Source organism: Podarcis cretensis, assembly GCF_951804945.1.
Source record: "Podarcis cretensis genome assembly, chromosome: 8".
NCBI classification, from domain to species: Eukaryota; Metazoa; Chordata; class Lepidosauria; order Squamata; family Lacertidae; genus Podarcis; species Podarcis cretensis.
The window spans coordinates 48,546,285-48,567,215 of record NC_137177.1 but is presented as its reverse complement, the minus strand read 5'-3'; the positions used below and the strand labels follow the sequence as shown (position 1 = coordinate 48,567,215).

General features: G+C 42.3%; 1 protein-coding gene across 2 annotated transcripts; it reads left to right on the top strand.

The window, feature by feature from the left end:
• Positions 1-913: 913 nt before the first annotated feature.
• TK2 (thymidine kinase 2) lies at positions 914-20,910 on the top strand. Of its 2 annotated transcripts, XM_079988238.1 has the most exons (10): positions 914-1,251; positions 6,540-6,577; positions 8,470-8,544; positions 10,397-10,450; positions 11,446-11,535; positions 12,484-12,557; positions 15,876-15,964; positions 16,796-16,875; positions 18,271-18,351; positions 18,641-20,910. In XM_079988238.1, the coding sequence occupies exons 1-10, from the start codon at positions 1,077-1,079 to the stop codon at positions 18,737-18,739; spliced, it is 855 nt and encodes a 284-aa protein (XP_079844364.1). In that variant the 5' UTR covers positions 914-1,076; the 3' UTR covers positions 18,740-20,910. The 2 variants fall into 2 exon arrangements, with proteins under 2 accessions (XP_079844364.1, XP_079844363.1); XM_079988237.1 differs by lacking the exon at positions 18,271-18,351 and having other exon boundaries at positions 971-1,251.
• Positions 20,911-20,931: the final 21 nt, after the last annotated feature.

Below are 20,931 nucleotides of genomic sequence, written 5' to 3'. Positions count from 1 at the left end.
TCTCCAAAACCAAATTGATTAGAGCGACTAACAAAACACACTAACCTTTCGAAAGCAAAATCGACCAGCTTCCGCCCTTTCCGGCTCATCCGATGTCTGAATCAAAAGGTGGGGTTTTGGCGGAAGCCAAAAGGTTTTGCTTTAAAACTTGGACACACAAAACCATTCATGTTCAATACCTGGAGATATCTTAGAAGAGGAACATCACGGTTTATTTTGCCACAAAACAGTTACAACAATGCTTTTTTGCTAGGTTAATAATCCCAAATAAAAAGCACACCTGACCAAAAGCATCTTCGAGTCTCTCCTGATATCTGCGTACACGTGTGTTGTTGAATACATTTAAAGTACATGGTTTTCCCACCGAAGAATCCTGGGAACTTTAATCCTCTCCCCCCCCCCCCAACTACAATTCTCAGCACCCTTCACAAACGACAGTTGCCACGATTTTTGCGGGGAAAGCCACGTCCTTTAAATGCACGAAGAAAAATTTTCACGCTCGGGGCTGGTAATGTTTGAAGTGGTGCTTGTATGCTCAGAGTATCCATTCAGTCAGTGTTATATAAATACATAGGTTTACGTTGCATTCCACATTCAACCGCGTAAGTCCACAACGTATGGGTACAAATTCCAGCGTGCAGAGGGGAACCTCTTGTTCACTCTGCGCCCGAAGTGACAGCAACAGTCTGCTCGATGGGGCGGCTTACTTGCTGGGAGGCGTACATAGGTTTGCAGCCCTAGTTAATGCAGACAGATGCATTCGGTCAATAGAAGAAGGGAGACACATCATCGTTTGAAATGTCAGATGGTGTCAAAAGGAACACCTCCTTCCCGAAACGACAATAACCCCCGACGCGAACAGCTTAGATCGCGATGGTCAACAAGCCCTGCTGCGCCTTTAAAATCCCCGCTTTGCAAATGCTTCGCTTGCCTCCGGGAGCAGGCGGAGGCGTCACGATCTTGCACAGGAAGTAGACGGTCTGCAGCGGCAAGAGAGGCGGAAGGAAGCGGTCGCTGCATCGCTTGGCTTTGCACAGCTAGCACCAGCCTGCGAGAGCTGCCTCCGGACATGGGCGATGTGGTTGCTGCAATCGCTCTGCCGCCCGCCCCTTCTAGGTTCCCGGTGCGCGCGAGGGATTCAGCTCGCCTGCGACTTCTGCACCTGGAAGGGCAGGCCCGCAAAGCCTGAGCCACTTCTGCAAAGAGATCCGCGCTCCTGCTGCATGACTGGATCTTCTCAAGACGCTTCCTGTAGGTCTGCTCCTAGTTTAGTCCCCTGCATGTCTAATCAGTATTCTTTTTTAAAAACCCCCAAAAACAAATAAAATCCGGAGACGCTGTTCTTTTTCCATCAGAAACCTTCCTTTGCTGATTTGGAAGATGCAAAACAGTGTCTGTAGTTCGTGTGCGCTCAAGTAGCTACTAAGCACAGTGAGCCTTCCCGTTGAGTGGACACTTTTAGGGTCGTGCTGTTAATGTTGTTTTAGCACGTGGATTTGAATTGATGCCTGGACTATTGTAGATACATGCCACAACCTGTATGTAAGTTTAGCTGGGAAGAAGCTCTGTTGAATTCAAATGAGTTTTATTTCTGATTCTGCAGTAGTGTGTAATGGTTACCTTCGGTTCCGCTTCTTCGAATACCTGCAGTTTCTCCCTCTCCAACAACCCCCCTTTAAAGCGTGTGTTATGTGTGATATTTCTCATCTTCCCTTTGTACAGATAAAAAACATACAGTGGTTATACCATTTTACTTTCTATTCTGGCTTTGCACATAAATGATGGTGACTTGAAAAAAATGAGGAAGCTTCTTTATAAACTCGGGTCATGCACAAATGTAATAACGAAAATCCTTCAGTCAAAAAAAAGTAATATACACAGATATAGGTATCTGCTGAATGGATAATTATTCACAAGTTGGATGTGCAACAAAATATAGCATCATGAGATGCTTCTGAAAAAGTATTTGAAGCACTCTATTTAATACTGCCCTGTAATAGATTTCTGCAGGAAAGTATTTTTCCAAAATATCTGCCTTCTTAGGAAACAGGCAGAGGGGAGATATATAGTTATGCTTGATTCCAGTCTATCTGTTGGACTGTTCACACACACACACACACAGAGAGAGAGAGAGAGAGAGAGAGAGAGAGAGAGTATCACAGTAGGAGCCCACTAAACCATTCCTTAACAGGTAAATTTATCTCTCACATCTAGGCCTGCTGCTGTAGGGTTCTGGAGTGGAGTGCTGCTGGAGGCCTCCTTCATTCCTTGGCTGTAAACCTGCTCTGGAAGTTGCTCTTGTGAAGACCAGCTCTTCTTCACAGTCCTCTCTGGCATCTGCTCTTAAGCAGATTACTCAAGCTAATTTTGTCCCTTTAAGATTGACACAGGAGGATTGCACAGAACAGTATGGCTTTTGTGAATATACTGGCTCTGACATGTATGAGACGGTCCAAAAGTTGTTGCTATGCCAGCGCTTGACTTTCCCCAACCGGGAACTGCAGTGTTCTGACTGTGCTGAAGCTTTTTTCTGGTGGTGTTTAAGAAATTTCAACCCATTTTCACACTTAGGAATGTGGGTTTAGCTACAGCTCCTGGGGATCATGGTTGAGCTCCATGACAAGTGGTGCTCATTTATGTTTCTGCTGTAATTAGGCCTGCAGTACAGTCCTCTCATGGGCCTCTCATCACCAGAGAATCTACATGGAAAATAACTATGCCTGAATTATTGCCCCTACCCCCTGCTATCTCCCTGTAAATGGAAAATTAAACAGTGGAGATGCAACTCTGACAAAGGACTGTAATGTGTGTGTTAGGAAGAGCTCTGCTAAATCACCTCAAAGGCCTATTTTCCTAGTCAAGAATCCTGTTCCTCAAAGTGGCCAACCAGATACCTCCTTAAAACCCACAAACATGGGCAAATAACCCTCTCCCACTGCCATTCACCAGCAAGTAGTATTTGGAAGTATATAGCTTCAGAACATAGAGGTTTTATTTAGCCATCAAGAGTGTTCGCCTCTCTCTGTGTGTGAATAATCTGTTGTTTAGCAACTTGACTTTGCTTTAGTCTGTGACGTTGATAATGCCTTGTGGTAGTGTTGTTCTTGTATGATGTGAGTCTTTGTCTTGTTGTTAGCAGTATACATAGTGTTGCCTCTACCACATCCTTCCTGTGCTGCAAGCTGTCTCTCTCAACATCTGATATGTGGAGGGCCTTGCACTGTGCAGCTGAATGTGTTGCACCTTTGTGCCTTTCAAAAGTATGACTTGCAGCATTGCATTGGCAACAAGAGCTCTTGCAGCAGACCATACCTGCTTTTCTCCTTGCAGAAAAGACCTAAGTTGAAAGACCTAAGTCCTTACATGTGATGTTTTCTGACCAGTGAGACATACTGGCTGCCCACTACTTCTAACATGGCAATACATACCATAAGCTGAATGAACTGTTTCAAGTGGGACCTTCAGCAAAATGTTGCAGTGTGTAATGCTTCCGTTGAAGATACTTCATTCCCACCTAGTTATTTGTTTCTGCTCCCCAACAGCTAGCTTTCTGTGGCTGTTGAGTATACTCAGCCCTCACTTAATTGTTCTGGATGAACCTTGCCTTTAGGGTGTCCCCCCACCATATTTTGTACACACTACTGCAAACCAAGGCTACTGATCTGCATTGGTTCCATGTGCTTGAACATCAGCAATAGAATGATTTAAATTGTCTTATTTAGTACATTTTTTGTCCTGCCTCTTTGATCCAAGTAGCTCAAGGTGTATATGATTCTTTTTTGCATTTTATTCTTATAACCCTGTGGGGTAGGTTAAGCTGAGAGAGCTGCACCTCATCTACACTCAACATTTAAAGCACTATGATGCTATTTTAAACAGTCATGGCTTCCCCCAAAGAATTCTGGGAACTGTAGTTTGTTAAGTGTGCTGAGATTTGTTGGGAGATCCCTATTTCCCCTCACAGAGCTACAATTCACAGAATGGTGTATCATTCCCTCTTCCGAGGGAACTCAAGTAACTTTAGCTCTCTGACCAGAACAGGGGGTCTTTGACAACATCTCTTGGAGTTTTATGAAGAAGAATCTACAGGGGATGGGGGTAGGTCAAGGTTTTGAAAATGGTATAGGTGTTATTTATTCAGAACAAAAGGCAAAATTAATTGTGAACAATGTAGTGACAGAAGAGTTTAAGATTGAGAAAGGGACACAACAAGGTTGCCCAATTTCTCCATTGCTCTTTATATCGGTCCTTGAGGTTTTGTTAAATATGATTAGAAAGGACCAAGAGGTTAAAGGTATACAAGTGGGAGCTAAACAGTACAAATTGAAAGCATTTGCTGATGACTTAGTATTGACTTTACAGGAGCCAGAATCTAGTACTAAAAGGGTATTGGAACTAATTCAAGAATTCGGACAGGTAGCAGGTTTTAAGTTGAACAAGATGAAAACTAAGGTTTTAGAGAAAAATTTAACTGTGAATGAGAGAGAGAAGTTTCAGGAGGAGACAGGAATAACATTGGTAAAGAAAGTAAAATATTTAGGGGATAATATGACTGCTAAAAATATGAATTTATTTAAGGATAATTATGAAAAATGTTGGATTGAAGTGAAAAAGGATTTAGAAATATGGACAAATTTGAAGTTAGCATTGTTAGGCCGAATTGCTGTGATAAAAATGAATGTGCTGCCAAGGATGTTGTTTTTGTTTCAAACATTGCAAATTTTGGATAAGATGGATTGTTTCAAGAAGTGGCAGAAAGATATTTCCAGATTTGTTTGGCAGGGCAAGAAGCCTCAAATAAAATTTAAGATATTAACTGATGCCAAAGAAAGAGGTGGATTTGCCCTGCCAGACCTTAAACTGTATTATGAATCAGCTGCTTTTTGTTGGCTGAGAGAATGGCTGCTTCTTGAAAACACTGACGTGTTGGATCTAGAAGGCTTCAATAATGCATTTGGCTGGCATGCATATTTGTGGTACAATAAGGTAAAAGCACATAAAGCGTTTAAAAATCACATTGTTATAAAAGCATTGTTTAATGTTTGGATAAGATATAAGGATTTGTTAGAAAAGAAAACCCCAAGATGGTTGTCACCAATGGAAGCGAAGGCACAGAAAAAACTCAATATGGAGGCCAAATGGCCGAAATATTGGGAAATTTTGGAACAAGATGGAGACAGAATAAAATTGCAGAGTTTTGAAAAATTGAAAAATAAAGTGTGAGATTGGCTCCATTATTACCAAATAATGGAGGCATACAATTTGGACAAAAAAGTTGGTTTCCAGGTGGAAAAATCAAAATTGGAAACAGAATTGTTAGATTCAAAAAGCAAGAATTTGTCAAGAATGTATAACTTGCTGTTGAAATGGAACACTCAGGATGAAATGGTGAAATCAGCTATGATTAAATGCGCACAAGATGTTGGACATAACATAATGATGGCTGACTGCGAACAGTTATGGACCACAGGTATGAAATTTACGGCATGTAATGCCCTAAGAGAAAATTTAATGAAAATGATTTATAGGTGGTACATGACACCAGTCAAGCTTGCAAAAATTTACTATTTGCCCGACAATAAATGTTGGAAATGTAATGAGACTGAAGGTACATTCTTTCACCTTTGGTGGACATGCCCAAGGATTAAGACATTCTGGGAGATGATTTATAACGAAATGAAAAAGGTATGCAAATATACCTTCCTGAAGAAACCAGAGGCCTTTCTCCTGGGCATGGTTGGCCAATTGGTGCCAAAGAAGGATAGAACTTTTTTTATGTATGCAACAACAGCGGCAAGAATACTTAATGCGAAGTATTGGAAGACACAAGATTTACCCACCCGGGAAGAATGGCAGATGAAGTTGATGGACTATATGGAACTGGCGGAAATGACTGGCAGAAGCCGAGACCAGGGAGAAGAGTCGGTGGAAGAAGACTGGAAAAAGTTTAAAGACTATTTACAGAAATATTGTAAAATTAATGAATGTTAGAAAAATGTTAGAATGAAGTTATATGGCTTCAGTAGAAATGTTATAAGGAATCAAATATAAACAGATTAATAGAGTACTAAAGGAAAAAATAAGGTTAGAATGTGTTAAGATAATTATAGGATAGAAAACAGAGGAAGATGGAAAGGAATTGCTGAAACAATTAACAGAAGTGGAATACAAAAAGGGAGGTGTGAGGAGGTCGTTGAAATAAGTGAATGAAAGATAAGATATTGAAATTGTTTGATGTGTTTTAAATTGTTTTTGTTTTGTTTAATGTGTTTGTGTTATGTTTTTTTATCTTTGTTGTTTGTAGTGTTTAAATTGTTGGAAAACTAATAAATATTACTTTCAAAAAACAAAAACAAAAAACACAACAGAACAGGGGGTCTCATGGCAATTCCCAGCAACCTTAAGATGCCACAGTTCCCATGATTCTTTGGGGGAAGCCATACTATTAAAAGTGGTATGATAGTGCTTTAAATGTATGGTGTGTATGTGGCCTTATTGTCAAGGTTAATGTTCTAACTAGTGGTTTGTTTATTTTTTAGATAAACACATGGAAAATGGAGGACGGAAGAAGACAGTTGTAAGTATAAGGCTTCCCACTCCCCCCAATAAAGGCAATGTTATTGATATTTGAGATAGTTATAAAATGCATAGAAAGACACACTTGAATGCAGAAGTACTAGTTTAACTTTTAATACCTTCAGTCATAAGGGATGGAAATAATTGTACTTTGTTGTTGTTGATGATTAATTCTTACTAACTATTTGGACTGGACAAATACTATGAAAGCATTTCGCCAAAAAGAACTTTTGAAATAGATGCTGGCAGCTGCCCGGATCTCTATAGCACAACAGTGGAAATCGTTTAAAAATATTTGACTATATCCTTATGGTATAAAAATCTCTGGAATTTAGTTATTGCAGGAAAAAAATAACACATAAGTTACAACTCTCATGGGGAAAGAAAGATCCTGATCATTTCTACTCAGTATGGTGGGATTTTATTTCAGATAGTTTAATTTCAGATTTACAGGTACCTCTTCCCAGGCGTGCCTGGAGAAATACGGATGTTGTCATTTTAAGTAGGATGTTATTATTTAACATAGGTTTTGTATTCTGTGCCTTTAGTTGGCTATATTACTGAGTTTTTGTTATCGTTTTTCTTCGTGTTTCTATAATAAATTGAAAACTAATAAAGTTTTCTTTTTTAAAAGAACACCAAATCGCTTCTTCTGAAGCATCTCAGAAGTGATTCCACAATACAATAAAAATGTATAAAAACAATTGCAGCTATACGAACTCTTAAAACCATGGCATGCATAAAACCAGTTTCAGATCAATACAGATACTGGTTGGGATAAAAATATCCACATAGGAGACCTGTTGGAAGATTTGTTGAAAGTCTTCAACAGGTGCTGAAAAGACAGTAGAGACAGCAGCTGTCTGATATGTAACGGGAGTGTTTTGAAAAGTTTTAAGTGCTCCACATGTATGAACTAACACTAAAAAATCAAGTATAAAGTGGGATATTATAGTTATCTCCATTTTACAGCTGGGGTGACAGAGGTGGTGAGAGAGCGTGGCTTTTGTTAGGCTCTCAGTAGAATTTCCAGTGCAGGCCCTGGACTGGGACTCAGACCCTACCTATTGACCGTAGCCTTCCTATATTATATTTGATACATTTTGGAAGAACATACAAAATACTCAACTATCCTTTTACCACAGACTTCAGTCTAAAAAAAAATCCTTGTGAAACAGTACTATACATGTGCAAAAGATTGCAGGATTGCGAGCCTGATGGGAGAGCAAAAATGCTGATTTTCACTGCTCTAGTTCCAAGATGGCATAGCAGAATGGCCTGGGATTAGGTCCATTGCTGGTGGTTGAATTGGCTTAGGATGCAGTGGCTCCTTGGTCTGCCCAGGTCTTGCCTCTCTCTCTGTCTCTGAAACACCCCATTTCATATAGCCATACTGGTTACTGACAGCAAAGTTTCTGCTGGTGGTAGCTTCTACCCTATCCACAATATCATTGTGTACAGAGAAATCTCTTCCACATCCTAAGCCCCACTCCAGTGCAGTGGGGATCAGGGATTAAGATTGCTCTCCCTGCTCATCATGGCTTTCAGAAAACCAAACAGTGCATTTTCCGTTTGCAACATGTGCAACTGTAAAACACTTGTGAAATATACATTCAGAAGAGGAGAGAAGTTAAAGCAAAAACACAGAAGTGACTTGTTAGTCTTTTTAAACTCGTAAAAAGGTAACTTATGGATGCCAAGATACATACAGAAAAGTGTAGAATTCTCAGAGGTGAGAAGTTTACTTTTGCACCATTATTCACATTCTCCTTAGGGGAGAAATGCATTTCTCAGCTTTTCCTCCACAAAGTTTTGAGCAGCACTTCTGTTTGCAAGTCTTTTGTTTGCTGACTTTTAATATTGTGTATTGTTTCCCCCCACCTCTCCTACTAGATTTGCATCGAGGGGAATATTGCAAGCGGGAAGACAACATGCCTGGATTATTTTGCCAAAAATACCAGCATTGAGGTGATGTGTTTTGAGATTTCACACAAGTTTTCTGATGATGTTTGATCTTAGGTCACATCCGCACCATGCATTTGAATAACTTCTAAAGCAGATGGCTTGCTTCAAAGAATCCTGGGAATTGTCATTTAAAAGTGTTGGGAATTGTTGGTCTGTGACAGGTAAACTACAAAGGATTCTTTAGGGGCAAACATTGTACTTTAAATGTATGGTGTGTATGAACCAAGTCAGGCTCTAATCCAAAATACGTTTAATGAAAAAGGAAGCCCTGATAAGTTTATTTGAGTTAAGCACGCATAGGATATGGTTTCAGATTTATCTTTTAAATTTCTTTTCATTCATTCATTCATTCACTCACTCATTCATAAATAAATAAAATGTTGGTGAATGCCAGTAGATGGGAACTGGTATCCTGCAAAGCTACACAGAGCAGGGACTAAAATTGCCTTCCTCTGTACAGATGCAGCCTCTAGGCTAGCAAGTGAAATAGGCAGCTCAGTTGTCACCTAATGCAGGAGTACATTACATTCCACCCCCCACCACCACCCATAAAGGTAAAGGTAAAGGTACGTGCCAGTTGTGTCCGACTCTAGGGTTGCGTGCTCATCTTGCTTAAGAGGCCGGGAGCCGGCGCCGTCCGAAGACACTTCCGGGTCACGGGGCCAGCGTGACAAAGCTGCTCTGGCAAGCCAGCACCAGTGCCGCACACGGAAACGCTGTTACCTTCCCGCTGTAAAGCGGTACCTATTTATCTACTTGCACTTAGGGGTGCTTTCGAACTGCTAGGTGGGCAGGAGCTGGGACTGAACGACGGGAGCTCACCCCACCGCAGGGATTCGAACCGCTGACCTTGCGATCAAGCAAGTCCTAGGCACTGAGGTTTTACCCACAGCGCCACCCGCGTCCGGTACTGCCACCCATAATCATCTGCAAATGGAGTGCAAACACAGGATCTCTTATTACATCTGAATTATGCTTTAATTGTTAAGTGATCCTGAGTATCTTGTAGAAGCAGCCCTTAAGTGGCTATGTTTAGCTTAGAGAAGAGAAGACTGAAGCTGGGACATGACAGCACTCTTCAGAGTTTTTGTTTATTTGAATTATTTATATGCTTCTTCTACAATAGCATCTAAGCACATTACAAGATACGATACAAAAAAATACAATCTATTAAAACCATAAAGTCAAACATTAATTACAATGCCTGCTGGAATAAAAATGTCTTCAATAGGTGTCAGAAGTTCACCAGGGAAGGGGCCTGTCTGACCTTAACCAGAAAGGAGTTCTACCAGTACTAGCTGCATGGCTCCTGGTGCATCCAAGCCACGCATCTAGCCATGGGGGGAACACCAACAGTGACTCACCCCAATCTCCAGAAAGTACAGCCCCTGGAAGGGCTGCTGCATTAAAAAGGGAAGAGACTGTCTGAAATGAGAAGATCCAATGAGCGTAGGTTACAGGAGGTTAGATTTTTGATTGAAGCTTTGTGATGGTAACAGCTGTTTGAGAATGGAACCAGTTACCCAGCAGTGGGTTCACTTCAGGCTGAATAGCCCCTGGATTTCCAACATCAAGCAAGCAGTTGGATTAAATAGCCTACAAGGACCTTGCCAACTCTGTGATTGAATTAGGAATTTGGGGAAAGGTTGTAGCTCAGTGATAGAGCGCCTGTCACACAAAGCATGCGGTCAAGTACAGCCCCTGCGAAAAATGCTGCCATGATTAAAGCAAGTCACCCAAACCAGCTAAAACTGAAGGCAGCATCACAAAAGAAAGAGCCAGAGCTAATAGCAAATTAAGCAAAAAACAAAATTGTTTTATCATTAATTTTAATTTTTATAAATTTCACACTCAGGTGCTGACTGAACCAGTATCTAAATGGAGGAACGTTCGTGGTCATAACCCTCTGGTAAGCTATCTAATAGCAATAATAATACCAAAATAATGAGTTACTGTTGTTTTGCAGGCATGGGTCTGTTGTTTGAACGTAATGTGGGTTACGGTGGTGATTTGAAACAAAAATAAAGTGCAGCTGTGATCCTGCTCTCATAATGCTGCTGCCTCAGCTACTTGGTTTAGGAATGAAAATTGTTGAATAGATAATGTCCCATGTCCTACCTTAATTGTTGCGCCCACTAAACAAAATGACTGTGCCATTGCTTCATCTCCTGGAGCTGCTAGTAAATATAATCCATTTGACAAGGAGATAATAAAAGGTATTTTGGAGTATGATATGCCATATGTGCCTAAGGTTGCCATACTTGGTTATCTGAAAAAAACTGATTTTGGATTCATAGGGAAGGGCTGTAGCCCAGGAGCAGAGCATCTGCTTTGCATGCACAAAGTCCCAGGTTCAATCCTGAGAATCTCCAGAAAGGACTTGGAGAGACCCTGTCTGAAATCCTGAAGGGCCATAGCAGCTGACAATACTGAACTTGATAGACCAGCGGTCTCGCTCTGTATACAGCAGCTTCCTATGTTCCTATGACTTGGAGCTCATTATAATCAGACATTCCACAGCAGCTCATTGGGGATCTTCAAGAGCTCCTCCCGTATCGCATTGTTATGGATGGATCAAGACGGTTGCTTATTCTGTCCTGCCTCCTGAGCTCCTTTGGGAGGAAGGCCTGGAATATAAATTTAATGAATAAATAATAAACCAAGAACTCTTTTATTTTATGAGCAAAGGAATCACAAGAAATAGATCTATCTAGAAACGGAGTTTACTTGTAAATCACTGAAAAAATAATTTCCAAGGTAATATTTATATATATATCTCCAAGCTTTATTTTCTGTCAAATGGCTTCACTTTATTTTGTGATAATGCCACCAGACATTATTCTAACAACTACGAAAATGCAATAAAAAGAGTGAGGAAAGCAACGCTGCTTCTCCTTCTTTCAGGGCTTAATGTACCAAGACGCATCCCGCTGGGGGATAACGTTACAGACTTACGTGCAGCTGACTATGTTGGACCAGCATATAAAGCCAATGGTAGGTTTTGAACTACATTTGTTTCTTTTAACACTAGACCAGGAGTGGGAAACGTTTGGGCTCTGGGGCTGAATGCACATCTCAAGACCTCTTGCTTTGCCTCTTGCTGGTCCTGCTCTGTGCCTTCCTCGAGAGCTTTTGCCTGGTTGGAATGTGTCCTTGAATTGGTGGAAATGGTTCTTGCTTGCCTGGCTGGAATGCAGCCTACTGTGCAAAGGTCAGAAATTGGTCAGGAAGGCCTGGCCTGATCTCCTTTGGAAAGGCATTCCGCAAGGTGGGTGCCACCAATAAAAAGGCCCTGCTCCTGGTAATGTCTTGTTGTGGCATTTGGAACAAGATCTCATATGATATTATGTAGGAAGAAATACATGGAAGAAGGAGGTCCTTGAAAGTTCCTAGGTGCCAAGTCAGTTAAAACCAGCACCCTCAACAGAGTTATTATGTTGCTCTGTGGAACGAGATGCACACCAGACTGCTTGTGGTCTAAGAAGCCCTTCTTGTATTCCGTCACTATGATCGCAGGTTGGTGGGCATGAGGGATGGTGTCTTCTCAGTAGCAGCTCCTTAACTATGGAACTTCCTTCCAGGAAGAGTGTGGTTGGCCTTGCAAGCCCTTGCCTTTAAGCCCTTAAATGGACACAGACTATTCATTTGCTTCAGGTAGTTTCTTTTTTTTAGAGTAATAAGTTACTGTGGTCCTATAGGTTTCTTTTACTGTAAAAAAAATAAAAGTATTGGCTGGTTTTAAATAGTCATAGCATGCTTCTTGATCTTGATCCTGACATAGCTGTTTTTCATGAATCTATGACACCCCCCCCCCAGTATTGTATTCTGGCTTTCGTAATCCGTTTCCTGTTACAGTTTCTGTATCAATACTGTGTGGATGCCCTCCCTTGTGAAACGGGGAAGGAAATGGCTAAATGTCTCTTGGAATCCCTCCATTTGCAGATTTCACCCATTAGAATGATGGAGAGGTCAATCCACAGTGCCAAATACATTTTTGTAGAAAACCTTTACCGAAGGTACAGTACCCAGTTTTTTAAAAAAATATTGGCTTGTGTTTACATTTTGTAATGTTAGAACCATGCTTTTAGCTTATTCTCTTGCATTGAATATCTGAAATTTTGCTGTATTGTGTTAACTACTTCGATCCAGCATGGTGTGGTTTTTATTTGCTGATGCAGATGCCAAGTAAAGGTTAAGGTGGAAACCTGCTCCTTTTTATGTTCTTGAGATTTAAGATTAATGTCATGTACAAAATAGATTCTGAATATTTCTGATGATCAGGCATGATTGCCGTGGATTTATGTAGCCAAAATGATACCACCCACCCACATGGAGAAGGCTATGGCAGCCTCAGGGAAATGGCAAGGTTTGCAGAGGTTCATACCAAAGCATTTTACAGAAAAAACCTTTAGGGCAGAACTCCTCCCCCCCCTTTAAAAATACCCCCCGCCCAATGAGAACTGAATAGTTTCAGTGGATACTGAACGACTATTGGGGGTGGGTTGGGGCAGCGGCGTAGCGTGGGTTATCAGCACCCGGGGCAAGGCAAGTAATTTGCGCCCCCTAACCCGGGGGCAAGGCAAGTACAGTAATTTACTCTCCCAAGCAGCAGCAGCAGCAGCAGCAGCAGCAGCAGCAGCAGCAGCAGCAGCAGCAGCGAGGCTTCTCTTTCCCCCGCGCTCTCCCGGAGCTGCCTCTTTTCTTTCCTTTTTTTCCCTTTCTCCAAGGCTTTTCGCTTTCTCTCCTTAATTGATTCCCCCTCCACACCGCGGCGTTTCCTGGCTGCTTCCCCCCCCCCTCTCTCTCCTCCTCACTCTGCTTGCCCTGCCCTGCCTGAGGGCGCCCTGAGGAGACTCCGCTCTCCTTTTTGACCAGGCGAGGTGGGAAAAAGGGGGAAAAGTCTCTTCCCGCCCCCTCGCCAGACTCCCTGCTCGGCTCGGCTCACTACCCAGGCGGCCAGTGGAGAGAGAGCCGCAATTACCATAAAGCTCCTCTCCCTCCGCTTCGCCAAGCTGTCAAAGCCCCGGCAGCAGCGGCAACGGCAGCAGCAGGCGCAGCCAGACCCCAGCCAGCCAGCCCGCCCGCCCGCCCGGCTTCCTCTCCTTTTTTTGCCCGCGGCAGAAGGCTTCGCTCTCCCCCTTCCGCGACCTCCTCGCCAAGCTGAGCGAGCGCGGGCTCCCTAACCCGTGGATTTTAGTAGGGGCAGAGAGCTGCTAGTGCGAGCGCACCCCCCCCCCCCCGCCCATGTTGCGCCCGGTGCGGCCGGCCCCCCTGGCACCCCCCACGCTACGCCACTGGGTTGGGGGGTTCATCAGAAAACAGGATGGGTGGAATTGAGTAAAATGGAGGAAGCCATGATTGGCTAGAAGCCTTAGAAAGGAAGCACTCCACGCTGCAGCATTTTGTTGCAGGTCCTACTAGTGTATTCTGAATAAGGATACCTGATGCAAGAACATGTCCTTCTCAGTTGGAGCCTACCACCCACAGTGGCTACAAATGACGTGCAAATTTTTGTCAGTTCCTTGTGCCAAAATGTGCATGCTAGCTGCTATTGCTGCTGCCATGCTGTCATGTGGCTGTGCTGAACAGGAATTTATATTTCTGCTTGAAAAGACCCCAGAATTAATGCATTTCTTTGGAAGGGGTAAAGGCACCTGCCTGTTAATCCACAAGGTGGCATCTGTGCTACATAGTCGCTTTGCTGATTTTCTGAAACGTGCTGGTTTTATTATGCAAAAATAAATCGGAAATGTTCGGTGTTTGTCCATGGTCTGTTGTGGGGTGGGGGTGGGCGAATAACACTTGCTATTTCGTTTGCATGTTAAAACATTCATTTGCATTGCTTTTTATATATTGGGCAGAACACACAAGCCTGCTGAGAGTCTTGCGTGAGCTTAGAGCCTGTACATATTATTACTGTTTTCAAAATTGCCTTAAGAGAGTTGGCAGGGCCGGCTCTACCATTAGGCAAAGCAAGGCACCTGCCTCAGGCAGTAGATGCCAAGGGGCAGGCAACAACCGTAAGATGTCAGAGAACAATGTTGTGAATGCCACACAGGCTTTGTTATACCTCATAAACTAGCCTACTGCCCTTGGGTGCAGTGGATGTGCTCTCCTATCATCAGAAAGATTTAACTACCTGTCCCTTTGGCTTGTGTACATTGATTTTAAGGGGATGGGGAGAGAGTTGTGCTATCTTGTCTGCCTCAGGCAGCAAAATGGTCTTGAACTGAGGAATGGCCTGTTTAGCGTTTGTGTGTTTAACTTCAGGAAAGAAGTAATGGATTTATTGGATTCAGTGCATCAGGCTGCAATGCAGAAAACCTAATGTGTTTTAATCTTCCTTTATGCTTGATTCAGAAGCTGCAGGTGATGCAGAATGCTGCAGTACAATAGCTGACAGGAGTGAGACCCTCTCAGCACCTGTGCTCAGAGACCTGCACTGGTGGCTAGTTAGGGCTAGCCTGCTAGACTGCTAGCAGGGCAAGGTCAAGCCCTTAACACTTTGGGACCAACTTACCTGAGAGATTGCTATACCCCATATATGCCCACTGGGATTGCTTTGATCTATGGAACTGGCAGTGTTGCAGGTGCCACAGAATGCTTGTTCTGCATTTGTAAGAACTTGACCTTTTCATGAGGCAGAACCCACCCTTTGGAACTCCCTGCCTATTGATGTCAGATTTGGCACCAGCTAAAAATATTTTTGTTTAGACAAGGCTACCTACATATGTAGAATATTAATGTGTTTTAATCTGTGTTTAGCTTATCACTCATTTTAATTATTAATGTTTGGAATAGCTGTTTTTACTGATAATTTTGTTTTACTCTTTTTGTAAACCTCTTTGTGTTTTTTTAAAAAAACTATTGAGTGATAAATAAGTTTTATGAAATAAACAGTGAAAATCAGCATTTCAGCCAAAGAATATTTAAGGCCTTTGAAAGGGATAGAGGATGAAGAGGATAAAAACCCTAAAATTACTCCACACCACCTCCATTTGTGGATTTTGAAACACAATTTGTGTATAGTTGCAGATAATATTGCTTTCCGACCTGTTTGAAATCAATCCAGTGAACGTGTTTGATACACCAATCAGCTTGTATAGAAATATTTTGGCTCGTTTGTGATTTGGTTAGAAGTCATTGCTGGTTTACAGTGAGGGTTTCCAAGGAGACAGATGCAAATTGTGTGTGTGCGCGTGTGTGTGTTGCCTCATGATGGCACCATCTGTTGTATAACAGTGAAAGCTCTCTTTAAAAATATTTTTTATTTAAGTTGCACAGCTCTGTACATTTCCTCAGATATATCCATATTATGTGTTTTTTCTTTACAGTGGGAGAATGCCGGAGGTGGATTACGTGGTACTGACAGAATGGTTCGAGTGGATCATAAAGAACATGGATGTTTCAGTTGATCTGATAGGTAAAGTGCTTATGCGTTGGAAGCCCTCCCCCCCATCACTTTCTTTGCCTTCAGGTTACTAGTTGAGCTAGCCAGATGTGATAGTATTTTAGGCTTACCTTCTGCCATCAACCATCCTGTGGGAAGGATTCTTGGAGAGAGAAGGTGGTAAACACCACCTCTAAGCCTCCTCCACCTGGACCTTCCTCTCATATCACCAGGATCACTGTGGGGCAGGGAGGAGGGGGGGAAGAAGACATTAGGGCCTGATCCAGGTGAACTCTCCCTTTCCTCCCCAGCTGCCCTGTGAGAAGCATTCTGACATTTTACATATTGATCTTATTCTGTTTGTGTTTGATAAAAATATAGTTTAATGCTACTTGTAAACTGCTTTCGAAGCATCTGCATTCTTGACGTTCTCTAGATTTGTAAAACACTGAAAAGCCTATTTAGACATTAAGTGATATATAAGTTAATAAATAATAATACAAGTGACTCTCAACTTGTGCAGGGGTTATGTTCCAGGGGATAGTACAGAGAGCCAAAATCCCGTTTAGTCAAAATACATTGGGTTCAATGTCAGGTGGGATTGCCAAAGTCTTTTTTTTTCTTGGATGCCTGCCCCATTTGTAAAAAAATTAAAATAATTATTGCCAAATGTGTAAAACTGAATGTGCACAAGTTAAATGTATGTAAACTGTGAGATACCTGTACTAGATTTGTAAATGAAATACCGGATAGGCTGGGTGTAGGTTTTTTCCTGAACACTAAGCCAGAAATGTAACTCGTCTCCGAGCCTTCAAGAGCAGGACGGACCATTCAAAACCCCTTTCTTTTTATTTTAAATGACAGTTTATCTACAGACCTCTCCTGAGACATGTTATGAGAGACTGAAGAGAAGATGCAGGGAAGAGGAAAAGGTTATTCCTATGGTAAGGAGGGAGTTTTCTAGCATTTTGGAATGAACTCACCCAAAGGGCCTTTAAAGGCTAACCACACCAGAACTTGGCAGGGTGGAAGAAGAATGGAAAGAATATGAAGCCTTAGTGCAAGGTGTACGTTTTCTCTGCCAGAGGTATCAGTCTGGAAGTTTTTTCCAAGTCTAATGCTCCTGTGATCTTGACAAGATTCCCTCAACTTAGCAGTTAGGCTTGTGGAAAAAGACTTCCATTAGGTAAAACGAGAGGCATTCCTCAAGCCAGATTGCTGCATGGGAGAGATCTGTGGGGAAGGATGTAACACTCTCTCTGTGTGAAAGTGTTTCTGTATCATCATCATCATCATCATCATCATCATCATCATCATCAACTCACCCTTCACCCCAAGGTTTCAAAGACAACATTGAAAACAGTTGAGAAAACATAATAACGAAAACCCACAATCCCATAAAATAGGATGGGTCCTAAAAATATACATCCTGGGTGTCAAAAGGCCAGGATAAAGAAATGCGTCTTCAGCATTTGCTGAAAACTGTATGATGAAATTGCCAGATGCGCCTCTGTAGAAAGGGAATTCCACAACTTAGGGGCTGCTCTAGAGAATGCCCTTTATTGTCTCCCCCCCACAAGCTGCTGAGTGTGGAGAAACAATCAAGATGGCTGCCTCTGCTGACTAGCACCCAAGAGTTTCTGTGGTGAAGGATGTGGTCTTTCAGATATTTGAGGCCTGAGTCGCTGAGGGTTTTGAACACCAATGCGAGCATCTTGAATTGGGCCTGGAAACAGTGCAGCTGTTTTAAAGCTGAGCTTAAATGTAAACTAAAAGGAACCCCGGCCTGTAATCTGGCTGCTGCATTTTGGACCAGTTGACATTTCTGAGTCGTCTTCAAGGGGATCCCCACATAGAACACTTTGCAACAAACTAGTTTCGATGTTACCAGAGCATGGAGTACAGTGGCCAGCTTTGAGTGTTTAGGGGAGGGGGAGGGGGGTTCCCCCACTTGCTTGGATGGGGAATGGATGAAGAGAGGAACACCCATTGCTGGCATGCAGCTCCTAGGAGTCTGAACAGGCTGAAAAAGATTCCCCATGTCTACCACATGAGTGGGGGAATTTTTTCCCTTTCATGGGACACCTTCCAGAGGCTGCATACGGATGTTGGGTGTGGCCAGACAAACACCACTCGTTGGCCACCATCCAAGAGGATTATCGTACTTCCAGGGACATTCCAGCCTAGAAGGGAGGGCACAGAGCAGGACTAGTGAGGAGGATGGCCTTGGCCAAATAAAGGGCTGGATAAAAAGGCCCGGAGGGCTGCATTTGGTTCCCAGACCTGAGGTTCCTCATATATTGTAAAGAAAACAAAATATTTTCTCCTTTTTTGGACAGGAATATTTAGCAGCTATTCACCAGCTGTATGAAGAGTGGCTCATTAAACAAACAATGTTCAAAGTTTCTTCCCCGGTTCTTGTAAGTATATATTAATGTTGAGTTTTTAAGCCAACCCCTTCCTCTTTTGGGGTTTAATGCCAGCACACACACCTTGCCCAGCCCAGCTGACCTTCCAGGGCTTTTCAAGCTTTTGACTGACTCTCCAGGAAGCTGGAGAAAATTTCATTTGATGTCTGCAGTGAGCAGTGATGTCTGCACTTCCTTAAGTCTTTAAAGCTAACCTAAATGTTAGCATCAATACAATGTTTAATGACATCACCCACAGCTTCTGAATGACACACTTCAAATGTTTGGTTTCTTTTCGAAGGTGCTTCAGGCTGACCACGACCTACAGCATATGATGGAAAAATACGAAGAGAATCAGGACCGAATATTAACCCTTTGCACCAGGCAACATTGTGTATAGAAACAGATTTCCCTTAATGTACAGTTCTTTCTTGTAAAAACCAGTTCTGAGGAGGAGACCTGAGGGAAAAATGTTATATGCACACCTCATTACATCCTTTCTCTGAATAATAATTATGAGGGGTTTTTTTTGTAGGATGCAATATTGTACACTCCTTGTAATTTGTAAAGTACCTTTTATGTTGAACAAGAACTTAGGGAAAAACAGGTTTTGTTATAAATTTCCATCTTTACCTGTAGTTATACACTGACAACTTCTATTATTCCAAAATGTTGCTGCTATTATAAAGCTATGTCAAAGACTGCTTTCTAAGAAGGCCTGTCTGAAACGTCCATGTATATTCAAATCTTACTCTTACTTAAAGGATTTTTTTGTGAGTTGGGAAGAAAAATCAAGCACTGGGTGGAGTTTCACACTTCTTTCCAGTTCCACTGTGGACTGTTGCGATGTCTAGATTAGCTCTAACTGTAAGAACCTTGCAAAACCTATCACGTCTCCACTTGGATGTATATGTACAATGTATTTCCCATTTGATGATTATTTCAAGGAATAGGAAACTGTGGTGTCACTGCTGGGTTTTTTCTCCCCATGGCTTTTAAAGGGATGAGAGAGGCAGTTGCCATCATGCTTTAGTGCTTTTTTCTAGCTAGCACTTGGTTGCCAGAGAGTAAAGGAGGAGGGAAGGGCAAGAACTTTTCAATTGCGCCTTAACTGAGATGAAGCAATGGCCGGCAAATGGCGCCTGCGCTTCCGGTGGAGTTTTGTCAACATTGCCAACCTAGTCTGCAGAACCCTGCTGAATTGTGAGCATTGAGTTCTTGAAGGATGTTACATATAAATATGTCTGAGTACACCGGGCTGGATCCACACTTAAGGTTCTCTTGATATCAATGTGCAAAGCTAGTCACGGCTCACTTAAGTCCCATTGATTTCAATGGGATTTAAGTGCAACTCATCTGCAGCAGCATCCTAGGCAGATCGATTTAGATGTCATTCCTATTACTGCTGGGCAAGTGTGTATAGGATGGCTGCTTTAGTCTAGATGCAGCCCTGAAGATTTTAAACTTAAAGCACGTATCTAGGGCACCATTGTGAGCCGGGCTCCACAGGTGTACTGCTTTAAGCTCTTTTGTAAAGATTGGTCACAATGTGTGTTTTAACATGATGACGATAAATGCATTTATTCCTTTATTTATATCCTGCCTCCCCCCCCCCCCCAACTGGGACTCAAGGCAAGTTACAACAATTGAAACAAACACGGATAAAACACAGAATGCTAAAAAACATATAAAATAGTTAAAAAGTAGAATTAAAATGATATAAAAATACATCTAGTAAAAAAACAGCACTGCGCTATGAAAAGCCCTTTTCTTAAAAACAGCCAGTTCCTCAAAGCCTGCTGGAATAAAGCTCTTCACCTGCAGGTGGAAGGATGACAAGGTGGGAGCCTGTCTTTTCTCTCTAGGAAAGGAGTTCCAGAATCTGGGAGCAGCCACTGAGAAGGCCCTCTTATGCATCCTCGCCAAATGTGCCAGTTAGGGTGGTGGGGCTGTGAGACTAGGGCCTCCCCTCAAGAGATCTCATGAGAGAGAATGCAGCCCTTCGGAGAGCCTGGGCCTAAACTGCATACTGTGTGGTATCTGCATATACAGTGGTATCTCGGGTTACAAACACTTTGGGTTACAGACTCCACTAACCCGGAAGTAGTACCTCGGGTTAAGAACGTTACCTCAGGATGACAACAGAAATTGTGCGCCGGCGGCGTGGCGGCTGTAGGAGACCCCATTAGCTAAAGTGGTACCTCAGGTTAAGAACAGTTTCAGGTTAAGAACGGACCTCCAGAATGAATTGAGTTCATAACCGGAGGTACCACTGTACGTATTCTGTCTTTCATTGGCAACCTAAGCCTAGTTGAAATAAGTGTGAATGTGGGTGCAAAATACTTCCAGTACAGAATATATCCCACTCGGGACACACTCCCATTGCAATGGAACAAGAGTATAAGTTGCTTTTTTTTAATGTGTATGTTTTTGTCCAGATGGCTACCTAATCTGTGTAAACCTTTTCAAGAGTGTTTATGGAAAGTAACTGCAGGGTTTCGAAAACGCAGTGTCTCAAAAACATTTTAACATTCCTTCTACTACTTCATTAAATTTCTAGTGCTGTTTAAAGACATCTCTTAGATACTTATT

Coding starts and splice junctions, on each gene's coding strand:
- TK2 (XM_079988238.1), top strand. CDS start 1,077: ATGTGGTTGCTGCAATCGCTCTGCCGCCCGCCCCTTCTAGGTTCCCGG. Junction 6,578..8,469: donor GAGGACGGAAGAAGACAGTT/GTAAGTATAAGG, acceptor CTCTCCTACTAG/ATTTGCATCGAGGGGAATAT. Junction 16,876..18,270: donor AGGAAAAGGTTATTCCTATG/GTAAGGAGGGAG, acceptor TTTTTTGGACAG/GAATATTTAGCAGCTATTCA.